This window comes from Propithecus coquereli, unplaced genomic scaffold, assembly GCF_000956105.1.
Source record: "Propithecus coquereli isolate 6110/MARCELLA unplaced genomic scaffold, Pcoq_1.0 Scaffold189, whole genome shotgun sequence".
Classification (NCBI taxonomy): Eukaryota; Metazoa; Chordata; class Mammalia; order Primates; family Indriidae; genus Propithecus; species Propithecus coquereli.
Genome location: NW_012143745.1, coordinates 389,535 through 411,512, shown reverse-complemented (window position 1 = coordinate 411,512; position 21,978 = coordinate 389,535). Strand labels below are relative to the sequence as shown.

The 21,978-nt window shown below is 34.9% G+C and overlaps 1 protein-coding gene across 1 annotated transcript in view; it reads left to right on the top strand.

The window, feature by feature from the left end:
• The window catches only part of REV3L (REV3-like, polymerase (DNA directed), zeta, catalytic subunit), a 178,973-nt gene that overhangs the window by 147,644 nt on the left and 9,351 nt on the right, over positions 1-21,978 (top strand). The window contains exons 22-27 of the mRNA XM_012642842.1: positions 996-1,137; positions 3,610-3,854; positions 4,804-4,912; positions 6,825-7,031; positions 10,461-10,570; positions 16,680-16,794. Coding sequence (XP_012498296.1) covers positions 996-1,137; positions 3,610-3,854; positions 4,804-4,912; positions 6,825-7,031; positions 10,461-10,570; positions 16,680-16,794 — 928 coding nt within the window. The remainder of the gene's footprint in view (positions 1-995; positions 1,138-3,609; positions 3,855-4,803; positions 4,913-6,824; positions 7,032-10,460; positions 10,571-16,679; positions 16,795-21,978) is intronic.

The window sequence follows — 21,978 nt, the reverse complement described above, 5'->3', positions numbered from 1 at the left end:
TTAACAATTTGAGGAACTGCCAAACTGTTTTCCAAACAACTGCACTATTTTACATTCCCATTAGCAGTGTAGGAGGGTCCCAGTTTCTCTACATTCTTGCTAACACTTGTTATTATCTATCTTTTTGATTATAGGGTGATTTTTTTTCTTCCGTCATGTTTGTTTTCTATTGTTCTATATACATTAGTCATGTATCAAAGGAAAAGGTTTTTAAACTTTTTATTAAACAATTATGTGACTATATATTGACCCTTAACAGTGCAATATATTTGACCCTTAACACTTCTATAAATTAATAAATTTTATTCTTTTTAATATACCTTTAGGTCACTTTTATAGTTTAATAACAATATTAAATCAAAATTCTTTTTATGGATTTCGTGAGGGTTTTGGTTTTGTGTTTGTTTTCTTAACAAAACAGGTAGAATAAGGTTAATTTTTTAAATGTTTAAACCAAAGAACATGTACTGTCTCATAAAAATTATTTTCTATTTTGGCATGTTTGAGAAAAACCAAAAAAGTAAAAACAAAAACAAAATAAAATTGTTTTTCTGATTTTTCTAATGTCACCAAATTCCTGAGTTTTTTTCTTATGATAAGACAGTGCATGCTTTTATTTTAGTCTTGTATTTACAGTGATAACCCAGAGCCTTCATGTTCTTTAAAAATCTATAGATATGATAATTAGACATCTAAGAGGTAATGTTAATTTTCTTATAATAAGAACAGAACAGCATCAAGCAAAATATTGAAAATAATTGTCCTTAGTCTCAACACCTATTTTAAATTTTACGTATTTTTATTGGCTTTTATGCCCTTGAAATACCTGAAATTTTCTAATGTTTAACTCCTTAACATACTTCGCTTAAAGACTTACATCATGACTCTCCTTAAGTAACCTCACTCTTAATATGTAGGTATTTGATAGAAAACTACTAGTTTCAAATGTCCAAATTTTTCCCTGATATTCATAGCGTGGATTCTTTTTCTAACAGATGGAAAATGGTTGATCATTATGTTAGCCGTGTCCGTGGAAATCTCCAAATGTTAGAACAGCTGGACCTGATTGGGAAAACCAGTGAAATGGCTAGACTTTTTGGCATTCAGTTTTTACATGTACTAACAAGGGGTTCACAGGTAGGAAATCAATTTTCTTGCTCACTTGAAAGTTCTATGTGAGTGATATATTTACTTTTGAGATGTTTGAAGTGGTTTGATTTTTAAAACTTTCTGTCTGGTACCAACTAATCAATAGCTTGGTAATCAAATCTTGTTTTATTTTCTGGAAAAGCTTTAATTTCATTCTGACACCTATTATTTCTTTCCATACCAACTTTTTGGCCACTGCCAAGTTTTTCATGGTATTAAGAAATTAAATGTCCATGCCTTTGAGGATGATATTACATTCCTAGAAATTGTTAGTGTAATTAGAGACACACCCCATAGACGTCAAACTTGGAAAGACAGATACAATTAGATCTCTTTTTATTTTAAAATAGAGCTATACTATAATAAGCAAATATAGGACAGACAGCTGTACAGTCTGACAATCTCATTTAAAAATTGGTAAATAATCTTTTAGAAATTTATTTGGGAAAATTAGAGAATGAAAAAGCTGTCAGAGACAGCTGTATGACAGTGTATGAGGTTCCCAATTTGTTGTTGAAGAAGCAACAAAGAAAGTCTACCTTTCTTTTGTTTTACATTTCTAATTTTGGCTTCTTCCAACTTCCAATAGATAATTTTAATGTAAAAATGTAAGTGAGCTATATAACTTTTTTTTGATGTTAAAGAAAAATGGGCACGCCTGTAATCCTAGCACTCTGGGAGGCCGAGGCGGGAGGATCGTTTTAGCTCAGGAGTTCGAGACCAGCCTGAGCAAGAGCGAGACCCCGTCTCTACCAAAAAAAAATAGAAAGAAATTAATTGGACAGCTAAAAATATATAGAAAAAACTAGCGGTTAGCTGGGCATGGTGGCGCATGCCTGTAGTCCCAGCTACCTGGGAGGCTGACGCAGTAGGATTGTTTGAGCCCAGGAGTGTGAGGTTGCAGTGAGCTGTGATCACGCCACTGCACTCTAGCCAGGGTGACAGAATGAGACTCTGTCTCAAAAAAAAAAAAAAAAGAAAAATGGGGGGGGGGGGGGGGGTGCTCCTGTGACCCCCCATCTACGGGGGGGGCGGGGGTGAGTATCAATTGAGCCCAGGAGTTTGAGGTTGCTGTGAGCTAGGCTAACGCCACGGCACTCACTCTAGCCAAGGCAACAGAATGAGACTCTGTCTCAAAAAAAAAAAAAAAAAAGAAAAATGGGGGCTGGGCAGTGGCTCATGCCTGCAGTCCTACCACTTTGGGAGGCTGAGGCAAGAAGATCACTTGAGGTCAGCAGTTAGAGACCAGCCTTAGCAAGAGCGAGACCCCATCTCTGTAAAAAATAGAAAAATTAACCGGGCATGGTGGTGGCACATGCCTATAGTCCCAGCTACTCAGGAGACTGACGCAGGAGGATCACTTGAGCCCAGGAGTGTGAGGTTGCAGTGAGCTGTGATCACGCCACTGCACTCTAGCCAGGGTGACAGAGTGAGACCCTATCTCAAAAAACAAAAGAGAAAGAAAAGAAAAATGGAACCTTAGAAACCATTTAATTCATAGCTTTCTAAATAATTTCACAAGGATATGACAGATTTTTGCCAAACACCTTGCTGAAAATTAAGTCATTCAACAAATATTTATTTGAATGCCTGTAGTTTTTTAAGCACTGTGCTAATATCAGAGGAATGTTACATTAAATCACTCAGGTTCTTTAACCTCATAAAATCCTTAATTTTAATTATTTTCATTACCTGAGTAAATATAGCAAAAATAGAGTTCTAACTACTTTTTCGTTACCTATTTATTTAATTTTATTGATTATAAGCTATTTATTAATACCCACAAGTTTTAAAAACTTTCTGAGCTGGTTTATAATAAAAGGCAAAGATACCTTAGAACCCCACGAGAATATTTTAGTGCATCTATGCTGGTTCTTGCAAGTACCTTCTTTTTCTAATATCCCAACCCATCTGCTTAATAGTGGTTATTATAAACAATTGGTAATTGCTTGATTCAGTTTTGCTAAGGACCAGTAATAAGCTGATTACTTTTTAATTCCGGAATCCTTTTGTTTCTTTCTTTAAAAAACTGCAATAACATTTATCTATCTCAAGTCTTCTGACAGCTTTTCCATTCTCTAATTTTGCCAAATTTCTAAAAGATTATTTACCAACTTTTAAATGAAATTGTCAAACTGTACAGCTGTCTGTCCTGTATCTGCTTATTATGGGATAGCTGTATTTTAAAATAAAAAGAGACCTAATTGTATCTGTCTTTCCAAATTTGACTTATAAGTTATTTGATATATTTTGTAGTTTTTACAAAAGTTATAAGAAAAGGATTTACATGTCCCCGTCAGCACCTGAAAGCCGACTAATACCGTGTAATTGTACTGTAAGAAAAAGTCTTGCAGCTTTATTCTGAAAAGCAAAACATCCCCACATGATTATCATATATTCAAATGACCAATATATTTATATTTAAACTGTGTTTCTTCTCACCTCTCTCCCTGCCTGCAGTACCGAGTGGAATCAATGATGTTACGTATTGCTAAACCAATGAACTATATTCCTGTGACACCTAGTGTTCAGCAAAGATCCCAAATGAGAGCCCCACAGTGTGTTCCCCTAATTATGGAGCCTGAATCCCGCTTCTATAGCAACTCTGTTATCGTTTTGGATTTCCAATCACTTTATCCTTCTATTGTGATTGCATACAACTACTGTTTTTCTACCTGCCTTGGCCATGTGGAGAACTTGGGAAAGTAAGGTTTTTTCATACTTACAATTATGTCGTTGTACTTTGTACTTTTTACTAAAATTAGACAAACTTTCTTTGAATGCCTCTTTGTACTTGACACTGTCCTATGAGCAAGATGAATGTGCTGTAGCCCAGCTAATCAATTCAGTGTATTCTTAATAATTGACATGGATTAATTCAGCTTTATGGATAGATGACTCATATGAAGAGGATCGTGAATAGATCAGCTTTCTAACTATCTATTTCACTCTCCATGTGTAGCTGTGGTCTCTTTTAAAATGAAAGTTATTTTAATAGTTGATGTAAATCACCTTTCAGTGGAACAGTTTGAGGATAATGATCTTATAACTCCAGGTATCACCTCCTCTTGACTTTTCTTAGAAATAGTCTATGATTTTTAAAAATTTAAATTAAATGTTAGGTTTTATTAATTCATGTAAATTCAATTTTATAAGCTGAATAAGAATAGCATTTTAAATTCTCAAAGGAGTAGATAATTTTTCTTGAATTGTAAGAAATACAGTCTTCCTTTATAATGACTTTTCTGTATTTGAGACCACATCTGTGGAAATTGTATTGTTAATACTGTCTTTTTATTAAGAATAGGAATTTGGAAAATTTACAAGATTTACAATCTTTTTATTTAAGGTTTAAATTTTTCTTAAAGTAACTTATAAGTTAATCATATGTTAAGTTGAAATTTGGTATTTTGGTATATAGATTTTACCCATAAATTTTAGGATAGTGCCATTTAAGAAATGTTTCTTTTAGTTGTGAATATTCGAAGAACTATTTTTTGGTAATGAGGCAAGTAGACATTTTACTGAGTACATGAATTCATGTTTAGATGTTTGAAATGAATTTTTAATGGAATTAGAAAGATTCCTAAAATTGCCTAAAATCTCTATTCTATGATTTGAGAAAGTTTTGCTTAATGTTTTCTTTCTCAACAGGTATGATGAGTTCAAATTTGGCTGTACCTCTCTAAGAGTACCTCCAGATTTACTTTACCAAATTAGACATGATATCACAGTGTCCCCCAATGGAGTAGCTTTTGTCAAGGTAATACTCTTTTGTAATGAAAGGTGTCAACTGTGGCTTAACTTTTGGTGAGCTAATAATAGTTTAGATATTGTCAGTGCATAATAAAAAACAAAAACTTCAAGTTTGCTTGAATATTTTATCTCAACAAGTCAAAGATATAAGAATCGTTTAAGAAATCACTTAGGGAAAAAACCAATTGTTTTGTTTTGCTTGATTTTGGTTTAAAATCTTTCATTTGTTAAACTTTAGTTAATGAAATATTGAAAGAAGTAAATGTACAAGTGCATCTTCTGCCCTCTATTAGAATCTGGCAGATTTAAATAGCAATTTCATGACCAAAAGATATTACCTATAAAGACTTAAATTGCTTTAATGTATAGATGCTACTGATTGTCTTAAAATGAATGATACTCTAATATGTTTATTGATTGCATTTTTATAAGGATTTTTAGGAGGATGCCCAAACCAATAATAGGATCCCTTTTTTCTCTCCCTTATCTCCCCTCAAAAGAGACTGAGGAAAACTTCATAAATTAAAGACAAAATAAGAGAGATCTAGGAAAAGATTATATTGCCTCTCATTGGCCATCTTTATTCCTTTCTTTGCTATTTTCTTAGCAGTGAGTCTCTACTAGAATCATAAGATGGTAGAGTGGACCCCACCAGTCCTCAAATTCATTCTGGTGTACTTAGCAAAAGTAGCATCATTCTCTGCTAGTAAGAGGGAATGCTAAACTAAATGAGGAAAATTTTTGCCAAAAAGTTCATGATGTATTTTTTTTTTTTAGAAAATTTTAGGGTGCAGTATTTCCAGGGACTGATGTAGGTGAGATCTACTTGGAGATATGAAAATTGATTTTTTTAAATTTTTACTAAATGTGTCCCTACATAAACATCAGTTTTCACATCACATACATTCTACATATTTGGTCCTTGTTCCTTTTATATTATGTCTTAAAACATTATGGCTGCTTCAAAATGTACACCAAATGAATTAGAGGTTAGAATATGTTCTCATTGTCACATATATAGAAGCTTATTATATTATCTCCCCTTAACAGCTTTTTAAAAACTTGCATCTACATTTTGACCCAGTGTGTAAAGCTTAATAAAAATAAGATTTTTTAATATTCAGGTGTGTGATTATCCTATACCTGAGGCTTTAATTGTCAGATATGACATGTATTACCTTGCTCTTGTCTGTGAATCATCATCAGAGTTAATACTGTGTTGTGGTTTTCATTCCTACTGGAGTTCTCATAAATTCTCCCTAGTCTTGATTAATACAATTGATTTTTTTTTTGGCATCAACAAATTTTATCACCTCACTATTCATCCCCTCTTCCAGATTGCTAATAAATATAGGCCGGAGGGGATGGCTTAGTGGTCTAAGCATCAGATTTGAAATACCTAGAGTCCCTGGAACTACAGGTTTGAATGTCAGCAGAGTCAACCCAGCTCATCATTCTTCCAAGGTAGATAAATGGAGTTCCATGCAGATTACTGTGTGGGGTCATTAGGATGAGATCTTTAAAAACTGAGGTTGGTTATGAGTGATACAAGTCCCGTGTGTCTTTTTGAAAGAATGGGGGTTTCCATCAAAGTTTTGAACAAAATTTCCCTCTGAACTTGTTGTATGGGTCATTTATACACTAGTTGACATCCTCCTCCCTGGAGGTCTCTGAACTCACATAGTAGTGCTCCATTAGATTTATAAACATTACAGGAAACTTTCAGGAGAAAAATCTTCTTCCAAAGAAATAAAATGTGATGATTTTTATATCGATGGCCACTAGTACTGTGGTCACTCTATTGTTAGCATGTTTTAATTCATAACAGTTGGCCATTATTATACTTTGTGCTTCCTTCTTAATTATCTAGATCTAAAATGTTTGAGGGATTTTAAACATTCTTTTTTTCTTTATGATAGCCTTCAGTAAGAAAGGGTGTGCTACCAAGAATGCTTGAAGAAATTTTGAAGACTAGATTTATGGTGAAGCAGTCAATGAAGGCTTACAAGCAAGACAGAGTCCTGTCACGAATGCTCGATGCACGTCAGCTAGGACTTAAGCTGATAGCAAATGTCACATTTGGCTATACATCTGCTAATTTTTCTGGGAGAATGCCATGCATTGAGGCAAGTGATACAAATCTGTAGTTTTTTCCAAAGAGACTAAAGTATAGCTGGGTGTGGTGTTGCATGCGCCTGTAGTCCCAGCTACTTAGGAGGCTGAGGCAGAAGGATTGCTTGAGCCCAGGAGTTTGAGCTCAGCCTGGGCAACACAGCAAGACCCCATCTCTAAGAAAAAAAAAAAAAAGAGACTAAAGCAGCATTAAATGAATGCCTGTTCATTAAAGCATTTCATTTTGTTTTGAAACTTTAAAGGGTTTTACTTCCATGACATAGGATGATTTTTTTCTCAAACCAAGCCTATATATATACATATTCTTAGAGATTTGTTGGTTTCCTCAATGAGAACTCTCTCTGTCTTTATTTCAATGATTCTTTTAGAAATTAGCATACACATATTTCTGCATAATCTAGATGACCATATTGTAACCATCTATTAGCATGAGATTTCATTGCCACCTTTATAGCAGTGTTTACAACAACCTTGGTACTAAATAATTCCTTTTACGTATTGATAGAGATCTGATTATAGTTAGGTTGGTTTGTCCAAATGTCCCAATCACTCCATATTTACTAGTGTACCAGTAGATATAAAGCAAAACCTTTCTTTTGCAGTGATCAGTAACAATTGACAGACACTTTTCATAGAACAAGACTAACTTCTTATTTCCCAAATTAAAGTGTTTATTTGACGTGAATACAACATAGTATGACAGAGTAATATAATAATTTACTAGTGATTAAGAAAAGGACAGGCCGGGCGCGGTGGCTCACGCCTGTAATCCTAGCATTCTGGGAGGCCGAGGCGGGTGGATCACTCAAGCTCAGGAGTTCGAGACCAGCCTGAGCAAGAGCGAGACCCCGTCTCTACTAAAAATAGAAAGGAATTATCTGGACAGCTAAAAATATAGAGAGAGAGAAAATTAGCCGGGCATGGTGGCACATGCCTGTAGTCCCAGCTACTTGGGAGGCTGAGGCAGGAGGATTGCTTGAGCCCAGGAGTTTGAGGTTGCTGTGAGCTAGGCTGACGCCACAGCACTCACTCTAGCCAGGGCAACAGAGTGAGACTCTGTCTCAAAAAAAAAAAAAAAGGAAAAGGACAGAGTAGACTTGTTATGTTAATGATCTTTTCATGCCAAGTGAAGGCCAGAGGACATTGTGGTATACCATATTAGCATTAGTTCAATAAGAGAAAAGCAGAGGAAGGCTAAGATATCCACATGGCTCACAGTAAGCAAAGTGAACTCCAAAAATTTGTGAAAGGTAGTAGTAAGTGGTATATTTACATTGAGAACAGCAAAATACCATCTAAAATGAAAATACACTATTATTAACTTGAATATTTTGGTACATTAATATGCTTTTGTTTATACTGGATATTTTGGTTTTATAGTTGTATTGTCAAGGCTATAAACAATAAGTTACCTAGGTTTATGTTTGTATATTTTTAGGTAATATAAAAAATACTTTGTCAATCTTGGAGGTTCATATTATTACTCACATTTGAAAAACACTTATCAATATCATCTAGTAGAAAAATATGGAAATGATTTTATTACTAATGTAGAACCAAGATATTTTTTCTTGAGCCATTTCTATAGTTCCCTGTAGGCCAGTTTTTTCTGGCCTTTCAGTTTTAAAATTGTTTATTAATGTATTTTGGTAGTAAAATGATGCAGAAATAATACTTCTTTAAATATATATATATGTGTGTGTGTGTGTGTGTGTGTGTGTGTGTGTGTGTATATATATATATATATATATATTCTAACCTTAGAATAACCAGAATTTGAGGGGTCTTGAACAGTGGAAGTTTAGGACTAGAATTCTGCCAGGAAGTACTTTGCTATTTATCATGGTGAAGTCACACTACTACCAAGCAACATTTGCCTCCTTGAACCGGGTCTTCTCAGATATTCTGAGGTTAATGACTGCAAGTGTGCATTTGGCTGGCACCTCATTATATGCCAGCTTCACAACAGTGCAATGTTGTGTTAACCTCTCTGTGAAATCATCAGTGGAAAAAGCAGCAACCATCACAGAAAGAGCCTCTAATGAATAAGTGAAAAGCTAGTACCAATTTTGTAAAAATGAAAGCTATCAGCCACATTTTTAAAAAAGAGATCTGGTTATAGTTAGGTTGGTTTGTCCAAATGTCAGAATAAACAACAATCATTCCATATTTACTAGAGATCTCTCAAATAGATTACTGACTGGTCATGTGCTTTCCTTGAGTGAACACACAATCAAAAAAGTACTAGATTTGGGCTATCATAGAGAAAGGCAAGACTTTGTAAGCAAGAATTCCTATAAGGAAAATATGGAGAATAAATAATGTAGCTAATAGTTATAGGTTAATGTCTGTCTCAGTTGGACATTGTCACTGACTTATTTGATAAATTAAAATTTTGTATGTTCACATTTTTCTCCTAAACTATTTGATTGTTAATATTTATGATAAAGATAAATATATAACAGTTTTTTCCACTGACTACACTTTATTCCTTTTCCTTTATCTCTTTTCAGAGAATTAAGTTTCACTTTAAATATTTTTCTTATTGTGACATTTGAGGATCCCCCAACAATTGCCTAAATTGTGAAACCATTATTTTCCTCTTTTTAAATTCTCTTAGCACTGTAATGGAGTAGTGCTTTTCAAATTAGGAACCATGGCACAAAGGCACAGAATCAGTGAATTTAATTACTGCTCCTTCCCCCTTCTTCTGCCTCCCCCTAGAATCCTTCATACTGCATAGTCTTCAGGGACAACTGCAAGAGTTCTGACTCTTCCAGGGGCAACTTAAATAGATCAGAGTAAGCAACATTAGGCAGACACTTAAGATCTGTATGTACATGTACTTATTTGAAAGTGTATATCTCAAAAGTATATTTGACTTTGGCATTAGGATGGCTTACCCATCCAGCTGTTTGTCCTCACATATTTAAAAGTTTACCTTGTTTGAAAGTGGCAGCAAGTGACAGATTGAACATTTTATTCAACTTGAGTTTCAATTAGATAATGTGATTTTTTAAATATATTAAGTCATAGCTCACATTCTCAGGGTTTTCTAATGTACTCAAGGCCTCAGCGGAATTCATGATTTTAATTAAAAACCCAAATTAAGTTTCTACTCCAGTAAGAATCAAATGAAGCTGTGTACCTTGTAAAAAGTGCAATCCATTGTACTTCCTGGTACACTTAAAGGCAAGTCTGAATATTGATTGGTTCTTTCTTTTAAATTCTTCATCTCATTTTCTTCTTTAGTACTTGTAGAAAGAATGATGACACTGTTTGCTATTTTGTTTTCTTTTTTACATTCTTGTTTCATTTCTAGAAATCTTTATTAATAGTAATTTTAAGTATTATATGTTAAAATCTATTGACTTACACTGAGCTATGTTAAGAAATTATTTCCAATGTGTTTGTATCAACAGGTTGGTGATAGTATTGTTCACAAAGCCAGAGAGACCCTGGAACGTGCTATTAAGCTGGTGAATGACACCAAGAAATGGGGTGCGAGGGTCGTATATGGCGATACTGACAGGTAATGGATTTTTGGGTCTGTAGTTTGCATTTCTTCAGATCTTCATTTCAGTGTTTGAAATGGCTTAAGGGTAGTCCTTCCTAAAAACAGAGTTCTTCTACCTAAATCCTTTCTGGTCCTTATAATCTTGTGATGATAGTTAACACAGGTTCTGATTTACCAGATATGGTCTTAAGAGACAGAAAGGGTAAGTGTCCTGAGCCACAAACTGTAAAGATTCCCATGATATTCCTCCAGGTAGCTCTTGGCCAAGGAGATAGTAATCTGTAAATAAACTGTATACACGGGAGTCTAGTCTATTTAAAGAAACTACTTTTAATGCGAATAATTCCTCCAGTATAGCTGCACTTCTCTGAATTTAAATATATATCTTAAAGTAATTAAACTGTTTTGAAGGACAGTTGCCAAAGCTGCGAGTGGTTAACTTTTCACTGGGCCCCAAAATCTGTTGACCTTCTAAGAGAAGTGCGCATGGGCAAATACAGTTTTCTGTTTGATTTCAGAGGATTCACAGACTTCCCAAGCCTATTATTCATGGATTGGCAAAGAATGGAACTGCATTTGAATCCTGAATTAATAACACCAGCCTGCTTGCTTCCTTGCTTGCTCTGATATTTTTCAGGTCCTAGTTATTTATGTAACATCTTGTTTGTAGGGCTTATTGAAATTCTTCTAGAATATAGGTATTATGCTAATTTTTTTAGAGTCTGAAATTTTTTTCATATTGAGGGCTTAGAGCCACAGTGTGATCATGCTAAGAGCGCTTGCCTTAAGACCTCTGATCACTTTATAGTCCAACAGAGCAATAGAAGATAATGCTTCCAGGCATTAAAATACCTTATAAGAAATCTTTGAACAGCATTTAATCTTCTCCATTTCTTTAAAATGTACATATAGTCAGCATAATCATTTTAATTCTGAATGAGACCTTACCTCATATAGCAACTGTTTTATTACCAGCAGGTGAAGATGGTTTCAAATTATCCAGGCTCTAATTATCCATATATCTGTATTTGTTCCTCATCAAAAGCCACTCCTGAGTTTGGCTTTGGGTATTTCACTGTTCTATGAAACTACTTCTGGGTATTCTAGCAAAATAAAATTTACTAAAATATAGTTCTGCACCTTGTTAGCAGAATTCTTTACAAAATACTTAGGGAAGAGGAGAAAGTTAAACATTTAAATTACTGATTTTAATTTAGGGGCTATACAAGTCAGTTGTTGACAACACTCAGAATCAGAAGTCAGAAGTCGGCATGATTCTGACTGTAATTATGTTGTATACCTTTTAAGATCTTTAAGAATTCAAGCAGGCCGGGCATGGTGGCCTATAATCCTAGCACTCTGGTAGGCCAAGGCGGGTGGATCGCTCAAGGTCAGAAGTTCAAGACCAGCCTGAGCAAGAGCGAGACCCCGTCTCTACTAAAAAAATAGAAAGAAATGATCTGGACAACTAAAAATATATATATATATAAAAAATTAGCCGGGCATGGTGGCGCATGCCTGTAGTCCCAGCTACTTGGGAGGCTGAGGCAGTAGAATTGCTTGAGCCCAGGAGTTTGAGGTTGCTGTGAGCTAGGCTGACGCCACGGCACTCACTCTAGCCCAGGCAACAGAGTGAGACTCTGTCTCAAAAAAAGAATTCAAGCAAACAAAACATAATCTCACAGAAATGTCATGCTAGAAGAGGACTTTGATATTATTAGGCCAGCAGTTTTCATGCTGTTGGGAAGAACCTTAGACCTCAGGTTATGCTTAAGAACAAATTCCCTTAGGATAAGAAATTTGTGTAAGATCACCCAACTAGTCAATAATGGAGCCACAAATTCAGTGTTTTGATTGCTAGCTGGTGCTTTCTGTCATCATACTTCACAGGTATTTTATGATTCCAATCAAAGGAAATTTATTTGCAATGTCATTAGAACTTTTGATCACCATTCACTACCTGATCCATTAAAAAAAAATGTTTATTAAAATCTGTAAGAGGGCAACTTGCCCTAGGACATACATTCTCAACTGTAACGGTAGCGCCCTAACAGAGTACAAATAGGTTCTTGGGGAGCAAAAAAAAATCTTAATACATTAGTTTTTGGCACTATAGAGCTCAACCCTACTCAACAATATTTTACTCCTTACTAATTACTTTCTCTTGTTAAATTTAATTTTAATTTAATTTTTTTCCTGGAAGGGCAGTAATGATAAAAGGTTGAGAAACACTGCTCTAGGGATGATAGGTAATGCTTGGTGGAGTGAAAAGGAATTCGCAACTAAGAGTGAGGAGATCTGGATTCTTTTTCTATATTAATAACTATACTCTTAGTTGATTGCATGGCCATTAATAAGTCACTTAGCCTCTCTGGGGCTCAGTTTCCTCCTCATCAGAGTGAAGGAAATGTGATAGATGATGGTAAATGACCATTGCCTTTCTCTAATTTCAACATTAGTGATTTTATGAATCTTCTGGTCTAGCTAAGGGAGGTCAGTTACCAAAGCATCAAAATGGCTCTGTTGAAAGGGTGTTTTTCTTCTAAAGCAGTTATTTATTATTGTCCATTTAGAAAATATAATAAATAAGTACACTGTATTTCTTTATATTATAGTGGTCCAAACAATTATTTTATGTAATAGTGGTTCTCGTATTTATCCCACCCCAGTGGGATATGACCTACTCCCATCAGTGATTAAAGCTCTTTTTAATAGTATAATAATTCTAGGGCAGGACAGGAAAGGATGTTTGATAAGACACATGCTTCCAAAGCAGCAGAGAAATGGTAGTGAGCTAGAATCAGAATCTCTTGGGAAATTCACCTGAGTCTAATTGAGAAAAGCCTCCTAGGTGATTCTGATATCCTTGCTTAATGCCTCTTTGTATGAAAATCTTTGTTCTAAATGTGTACTTGGGCTTCTCAAGCCAAAGATGAATGTTATTTAAATACATTAAAAGCGCCACTGACAGACAAATAGAAACTCATTTTAAAACAGTCATCTTTCTCTTTGTAGGGTAGTCACCTCCATTCTGTTAAGTGACCAAAAACTTCCATTAATCCTGGCCAGCTCTCTTGAAGCTTAACTTCAAATCAAACTGGGCAAAACAACATAGATGGAATCAAATAAACTCACTAACACTACTGGGTAAAATCTCAAATACAGACCCTGTAATAATAACTTTTAAGATGTAAAGTATATATGCGTTTAATGCTTTGTCACTTTTATTGAGTTAGGATTTTTAACAAAAAGTACACAATATATAATTCAGTATAGAAATGTGTAGACCCAAGTAACCAGCCACCACACCAATCGAGAAACAGAACATTTTTATTACCCTAAAAAGTTCTCTTATTCCCCTTGCAGTCAATCCCTCACCCTCACTCCCCACCCCAGGCAACCACTTACCTGATTTCTATTACTGTGGCTTAGTTTTGCCTGTTCAGGAACCTTATGGAAATATGTATATGTACACTTTAAATTTTAAAATGTTTGCATTCATCATTGCATCTGAACATTTTAAGAATAATAATCTTTCACAAAAACAGTTTGGCAGTTACATATGAAGTTCAATATACCCTTAGCATATAACCCAGCAATTCCACTCCTTGATGTTTACCTAAGAGAAATGAGAACCTATGTCCACACAAATATGAGAACCTGAATCTTCATTGAAGCTTTATTTATGATAGTCAAAAACTGCAAACAATCCAAATGTACATTAGTGGGTGATTGGATAAGCAAATTTGGTATATCCATACAATGGAATACTACTCAACAATAAAAAAAACAGTAGTTACTCCAGTACCACTGATGAATCTCAAAATATGCTGAGTGAAAGAAGCCAGACATAAAAGGGTACATAGTTCTATTTATATAAAATTCTTGAAAAAACAAAATTAATCTATAGTAACAGAAAGCAGGTCATGTGTTGAGCCTGGTGCCAGGAATGAAGAATTATTATTAAGGAGTACAAGGGACTTTTGGAGGTGATAAAAATGTTATATATCTTGATTCTGGTGGTAGTTACACAAGTGTATGAGTTTGCTAGAGCTGCCATAAGAAAATATCACAGACTTGTCACAATCTGTAAGGTAAAGTCCAAGGTCAAGGTGTTGGCAGGTTTGGTTTCTCCTGTGGCCTCTCTCCTTGGCTTGCAGATGGCTGCCTTCTCACTGTGTCCACACATGGTCTGGCCTCTGTGTATGCACATCCCGGGTGTCTCTTTGAATATCCAAATTTCCTCTTCTTATAAAGACACCAGTCAGATTGGATTAGGGCCCACTCTAACAGCCTCATTTTAACTTAATCACCTCTTTAAAAGCCCCTTCTCCAAATAACAGTCACATTCTGAGGTATTGAGTGTTAGAACTTCAATATATAAATTTTGAGGGGATATAATTCAGACAATGAGTCTATACATTTGTCAAAATTCATGGAACTATATCCTTAAAATATGTTCATTTTATTATATCCTAATTATACCTCAATAAAGTTGATTTTTAAAATAATCTTTCAAAAGGAAATGTTATAATGTATTAAAAAATAAGGCTGTATTGGTGTAAAGAGCATCAGGTGGCCTAAAAAGAAATCACAAAAAGCTTCAAATGGTTCAGCATATAGCCTAGCTTGAAGATATAACTATTATATGTGAGGCCTTTATGTTCTACTTTAGTGAATATTAAAATTAATTCAGATTGAAACGATTTTTATTTTAAAAACCTTAAGTAAAATTGAATAAGTTACTACTCCTTTTCTTCTTAAATTTTTCATATTAGGCTATAAGGCAAGTACTATCTCCAGCATTAGCAGGAAAAGAGTTCAAAGAAACCATCCAAATGGGATTTAAAGTCCAATATAAGAACATTTCAGAAATATGAGATTGGTTTATGTGGCTAGAAACAAGAATCTTAAAGTTAAGTTTTAAGATATCATCGATTTCCACTATTTAATGTCTTTCCACTAAAATTATAAGTGAAGATGAACTTTATAATCTCTTACTTAAATATTATCTTTATTAGCCATTATTTCTGTTGTTGCTCAGATTGTAGTATCTAATGAAATGCAAAGTGCTATTATAAAGTTAACTGGATTATATTAGAAAAAATGCCTAATACTTTTATCAGTTATTTTTGAATATTTTTTATATTGGTATTTTTTTATCCATATTATAAATCCATCCCTCTTGACCTGCATACATTGCTGGTGGGATCATACATCAGAAATGCCTTTCTGGAAGTCAGTTTAATGCTATCTTTCAAAATATATTTTTAGTGTACACCATTTGCCCAGAAATTTCACTTCTAGGAATTTATTCTAAGTATACAATTACAGGTGTGCCAAATAATTATTTTATATGACACAGTAGCAAAAAATTAAAACCTCCTAAATTTTCAGTGGCAGGGATGTGGTTAAATTATAATATATCCATACATCGAAATACAGTGTAATTATAAAAATAATGTAAAAGAACAAAGTGACACGGGAAGATGTTCACATTGTACCATTAAATGCAAGGAGAAAGTTACCAAACAATATGATCTGTTATAGCAAATGAGAAAAGATTTTTAGATATATACATAAAATGTTTGTACTGTCTTTTTTCTGAATGGTAGGATCATAGATGGCTATTTTCTTCTTTGCACCTTCTTGTTTTCTAACTATCGTTCAGTGAACATACATTACAAAAAATATATGTCTTTTTTAAGTTGGGTGGTTCTGGAAGGAAACTTCTTCCTATAGCACAAGTTAATTTTCCATTTCTTTATAATCACACATTCTCTTATTTTATGATGGATTTAACTGTGTACCATACAAAGCCTTAAATGTCCAGGGATGATCTAGGACTTTCTTGGCAGCTGTAATATCTGAGCCGCTCTGGTGTGTAGCTAAGCTAGAAAAATTGGATGTCTAAAAAGATCTGTAACAGGGTATATACCATGAGTACATAAGGGAAGTGTGATAAAACAGGAAATCTTAGATAGGAAGCAACTTAATAAGGAAGAATACGTGGGGGAAAAGGGTTTTCTTTGGTACTAAACAGAGTCTTAGCCAAGAAAGTTACTCTGATGAATTTTTTTGTAATAACAACTTCATTACCCTACTTTATTTTTAATCCCCTTAGTATGTTTGTGCTACTGAAAGGAGCCACTAAGGAGCAGTCTTTTAAGATTGGTCAGGAAATTGCTGAAGCTGTAACTGCTACCAATCCTAAACCAGTGAAATTAAAGTTTGAAAAGGTAAGAAGAATGTAGTACTAATAATCACATATAAAATTCACACATCTTCAGAAATTTCTGACTTGTTCAGTACATTTTCAGAATCAGTTTACAGTTCTATAAAAGTGTTAAATTTTAAATATTTTCTCTTAGTTCTACATGATTTTCTCAAAATTTTTAGTAATATCTTTATATAAGGAAATGAAAAAGTTGTTCCAATTACTGTTGCTGTGTAACAGACCACCCCAAACTTAATGGTGTAAAACAACCAGCATTTTATTCTGCTCACAGATTGTATGGCTCAGGAATTCAGGTGCAGGGATGGCTTGTCTCTGCTCCACAATGTCTAGGTCCTGAGCTAAGAAGACTTAAAGGTTGGGGTAACCCAACCGACAGCTGAGTGCTGAAATCATCTGAAGCTTGCTTACTCTCAGGTCTAGCAGTTGATGCTGGCTGCAGGTTAGGACATCAACTGGAATACCTACACAGGGCCTTTCTCTGGGGCTGCTTGTTCTTTGTCATAGCATGATGGCTGGGTTCTAGGAGTGAACATCCAAAGAAAAACTGACAAAAGCTGCTTTGCTTTTTATGACCCAGTCTTAAAGTCACAAAGTGTCACAAACCTTTCTAGATTTAAGGAGAGAGAACATAGACCTCATCTATTAATAGGAAGAATGTCGGAGTCACATGGTAAGAAGACTATGTAGGATGGGAGATATTCTTTCTTTGCAAAATACAGTCTACACTGGACTTTTGACTCTTTTCACTTTTTAGGTATCAAATATGTATTTATTTATTTCTATATAAAAGATACTGAACCCAAGAGCTGTGTGAAATACAAAGAAGCATAAGACATAGCCCTGCTCTCTAAGAGCCAATAATCTAAAAGGAAAGACAAGAAAAGGAGAAATTATGTCCTCCTGGGCCAGACAGAGAGACTCCATGTAGGAGGTGACATTGAACTGTGTCTTCAGAAATGGTTAGAATTTCAGTAGGCAGCCATGGGGCTGCAATCATTCTGTGAGAAAATGGCACATGGAAGGATACAGAGTTGGAAAAGCATAATTTAGAAATACAGAGTAACAAGAGATAAATCTGGAAAAATAAAGTTGAGACCAGACTGCAGAGTATCTTGAAGGCCAAGCTTAAAGTGTTTAAACTAAATAAAGGTTATTGTCTTAGTCTATTTGTGCTACTATAACAATACCACAGACTGGGTAATTTATAAAGAATAGCAATGTATTTCTCATAATCTGGAGACTGGGAAGTCCAAGATCAAGGCGCTAGCATCTGGTGTCTGATGAGGGCCTTCTTGCTTCGCCCTCACATGGCAGAAGTTAGAAAGGCAAAAAGGGATGAACTCCCCCCTTCAACCCCTTTTATAAGGGTACCTAACCCCATTCCTGAGGGGAGGAGCCCTCACGACTTAATTACCTCTTAGAGGCCTCACCTTTTAATACTGTCACATTGGCAATACCTTTTGGAGGGAATACATTTAAACCATAGCAATTATCAAGCAAGAAAGTGACATGATTAGAGCTGTTTGGGGAGGATTGACCTTGCAGTGGTGCACAAGATGAATTGGGGAGAGGAGGATCTCAAGACAGATAGTGTGAACTAGTGAAATTACAATAGGGTAAATAAAGAAAGGATATTTCAAGAGATACTAAGAAAGAAGGATGGGCAAGAATTAGAAGTGATTGACTTAGGAAGGCAGGTATGGAAAGGATAAAAGAGGGAGAAAAGATTCAAAGGTGACTCCCAAATATTTATTATATACCTACTCTGAAGTAAGAATTGTGCCAACAGTGATTCAGAGAGGACTCAGTTATGATTTCTGTCCTGAAGAATGAACATTCTAATTGGGGCAGAGAGAGAAGAGAAAAATTAGAGAACACAGTGAGTGCAATTGTAGAAGTATGTATACTTAGCCCATCTGGTGAAGTGAAAAGCATGGTGTGCTTGGAGAATAACACCATACACAAAAATTTACCTGAAACAGATCACAGACCTAAACATAAAAGCAAAACTGTAAAACTTCTCAAAGAAATTATAAACATTTAAGAATTATGATACATATGTTCATGATGACTATTGATCTGTAGTTTTACTTTCTTGTATTGTTTTTGGTTTTGGGACAGGAGAAGGCTACCCTCATAAAATAGTTGGAAATATTATACCCCTCTTTTATTTTCTGAAAGAAAAAATGTGTTAAGATTGGTCCAATTATTTCTTCCTTATATGGTTGATAGAATTCACCAGTAAAGCCGTCTGGACCCAGAATTTTATTGGGTGGAAGATTTTTTTTTAAGAGATGAAGTCTCACTTTGTTCCTCAGTCTGGATTGCGGTGGGTTATTCACAGGCATGATCGTAGCACTGCAGCCTTGAACTTCTGGGCTGAAGCAATCCTCCCACCTCAGCATCCCAGGTAACTGGGATTATAGGCATGTGCCATCTCACCCAGAAGGGGAAAAGTTTTTAGTTACAAACTAAACATCTTTACTAGATACTGCATCATTCAGGTTTTCTCTCATGTTAGTTTTTTTTTTTTTAATCAGATTCTTAGCATGTTAGTTTTAATAACTTTTGGTTGTCAAGAAATTGTCCGTTGGCATGAATTGTTCATATTCCCTTATTGTGATTTTAATATCTATAGAATCTTTAGTGACATCCTCCTTTCATTTATGATATGGGTAGCTTATGTTTTTTTATTTTTTCCTTGTTCATTCTAGCTCTAGAGGTTTATCAGTTTATTGAACCTTTTGAACTTTTTTTCCCCACTCTATTATTTCCTTCCTTCTGTTTACTTTGGGCTTGGTTTGCTTTGCTTTTCCTGTCTTCCTAATTTGGAAACTTGATTGATTTTGAACAAATCTTTTTTAATATAAGCATTTAAAGATATAAATTTCTCTCTAAACACTGCTTTAGCTATAAATTTTGATATCTGCATTTTCATTATTCATTTGCTTTAATGAGAATGGCCCATAGGTTACTTAGAAGTGTGTTAATATTTAGGGATATTCCAGTAATATTTTTATTATTTATAGTTTAATTGCATTGTGGTCAAAGAACATACTCTATGATTTCAGTGCATTTAAGTTTATTGAAATTTGTTATTTGGTCCAGCATAAATAGTCTGTCTTAGTGAATGTTTCATGTAACCTTGAAAAACCATGTGTCTTCTGGTTATTGGGTAGACCGTCCCATAAATGTTACTTAGATTAAGTTAGTTGATAGTGAAAACTTCCATGTTCTTACTGATTTTCTGTCAAATACTAAGAGAGGTGCTAAAGTCTCTAATTATAAACATGGATTTACCTGTTTCTTCCTTTTAGTTTTGTCAGTTTGTTTCACGTTTTTCAAAGTTTCCTTATTAGATGCATACACATTTATCTTTGATAATAGTACTTGTCTTGAAATCTACTTTTTTCTGATACTACTACAGCTACTCTAGCTTTCTTTTGATTTAGCACGTACAGTCATGCATCACTTAACAATGGGGATACATTCTGAGGTATGCCTAGTTAGGCAATTTCACTGTTATGCCAACATCATAGAGTGTACTTACACAAACCTAGATGGTATAGCCTACTATACACCTAGACTCTAACGTGTAGCCTGTTGCTCCTAGGCTACAAACCTGTATAGCATGTTACTGTACTGCATACCGTAGGCAACTGTAACACAATGGGTAGCTATTTATGTGTCTAAACATAGAAAAAAATACAGTAAAAATATGTTTTGTTTTGTTTTGAGACAGAGTCTTGCTCTGTTGCCTGGGCTAGAGTGCCATGGCATCACCCTAGCTCACAGCAACCTCAAACTCCTGGGCTTAAGCAATCCTCTCTGCCTCAGCCTCCCAGAGTGCTGGGATTACAGGCGTGAGCCACCACACCCAGCGACTAAAAATATGTTTTTATAATCTTATGGGACCACCATCATATATGTGGTCTGTCATTGACCAAAACATTGTTATGTAGCCCATAACTGTATATCTTTTTCCATTTTTAAATTTTTAACTTTTCTATATCCTTATGTTTAAAGTGAATTTCTAATAGGTAGCTTATAGTTTGGTCTTTTTTATCCAGTCTGATCCTTTTTGCCTTCTAACTGGGATGTTTAGGCCATTTACATTTAGTGTGATTATTGATAAAGATTGGGTACTTTACAATGTATACATATTTCAAAACAACATGTCCGTGATAAATATATACAATTTTTGTCAATATAAAAAATATTTTAAGAGGCCAGTGCTCATACCTGTAATCCTAGAGCTCTGGAAGGCTAAGGCAAGAAGATCGCTTGAACTCAGGAGTTCGAGACCAGCCTGAGCAAGAGTGAGACCCCATCTCTACTAAAAATCAAAAAATTAGCCAGGCATCATGACTTGCGCCTGTAGTCTCGGCTCCTCAGAAGGCTGAGGCAGAAGGATCCCCTGAGCCTAGGAGTTTGAAGGTTGCGGTGAGCTATGGTGACACCACTGCACTCTACCCAAGATGACAGTGTGAGACTGTCATTCATTCATTTATAAATAAACAAATGGGGGGAAAAAAGGTTTGGGGGCAGGGGAAAGGACCAAACTGGTAACATTCAAACAAAGACACATCCAGGAATTCCATTTCAAAGAATTTAATCTACAGATTAATTTCATGCAAGGTTGTTTGCTGGAATGCTACTTGTAATTCCAAAAGACTGAAAACATCCAAATGACCCATAGTAGGTAACTGGTTACATAAATTATGATACCCCCCCCAAAAATGGACTGCTATGTAGCCATAAAATAAAATGAGCTTTCTCTACTGGGATGGAATGCTCTCCAAATAAATTACTAAATTAAGCAAACTGACAAGTGGTATATACAATAAGCTACTATTGGGGGGAAAAGAAGGGTATGTAAGTATATGTATTTGCATAGAATATTTCTGGAATGATACACAGGAAACCAATAGTACAATACCTCTGAGGAACAGGAAGTGGAAGCTAAGGGACTTACAACTGTATATTCTCATAATTTTTTGTACCGTATGTAGGTGTTACTTAAAAAATAATTTTTTCGATTGTTTAAGAAGATATTATTGATGACTTTTGAGAGAACAGTGTAAGTTGAGGTAGGGACAAAATTGGTAGTACAAGAAAAAGTGAGTGAGTGATAAAGAAGGAAAGGTAATTCATTTTGTGTGCTTTCACCTTCAGCTGGTATATC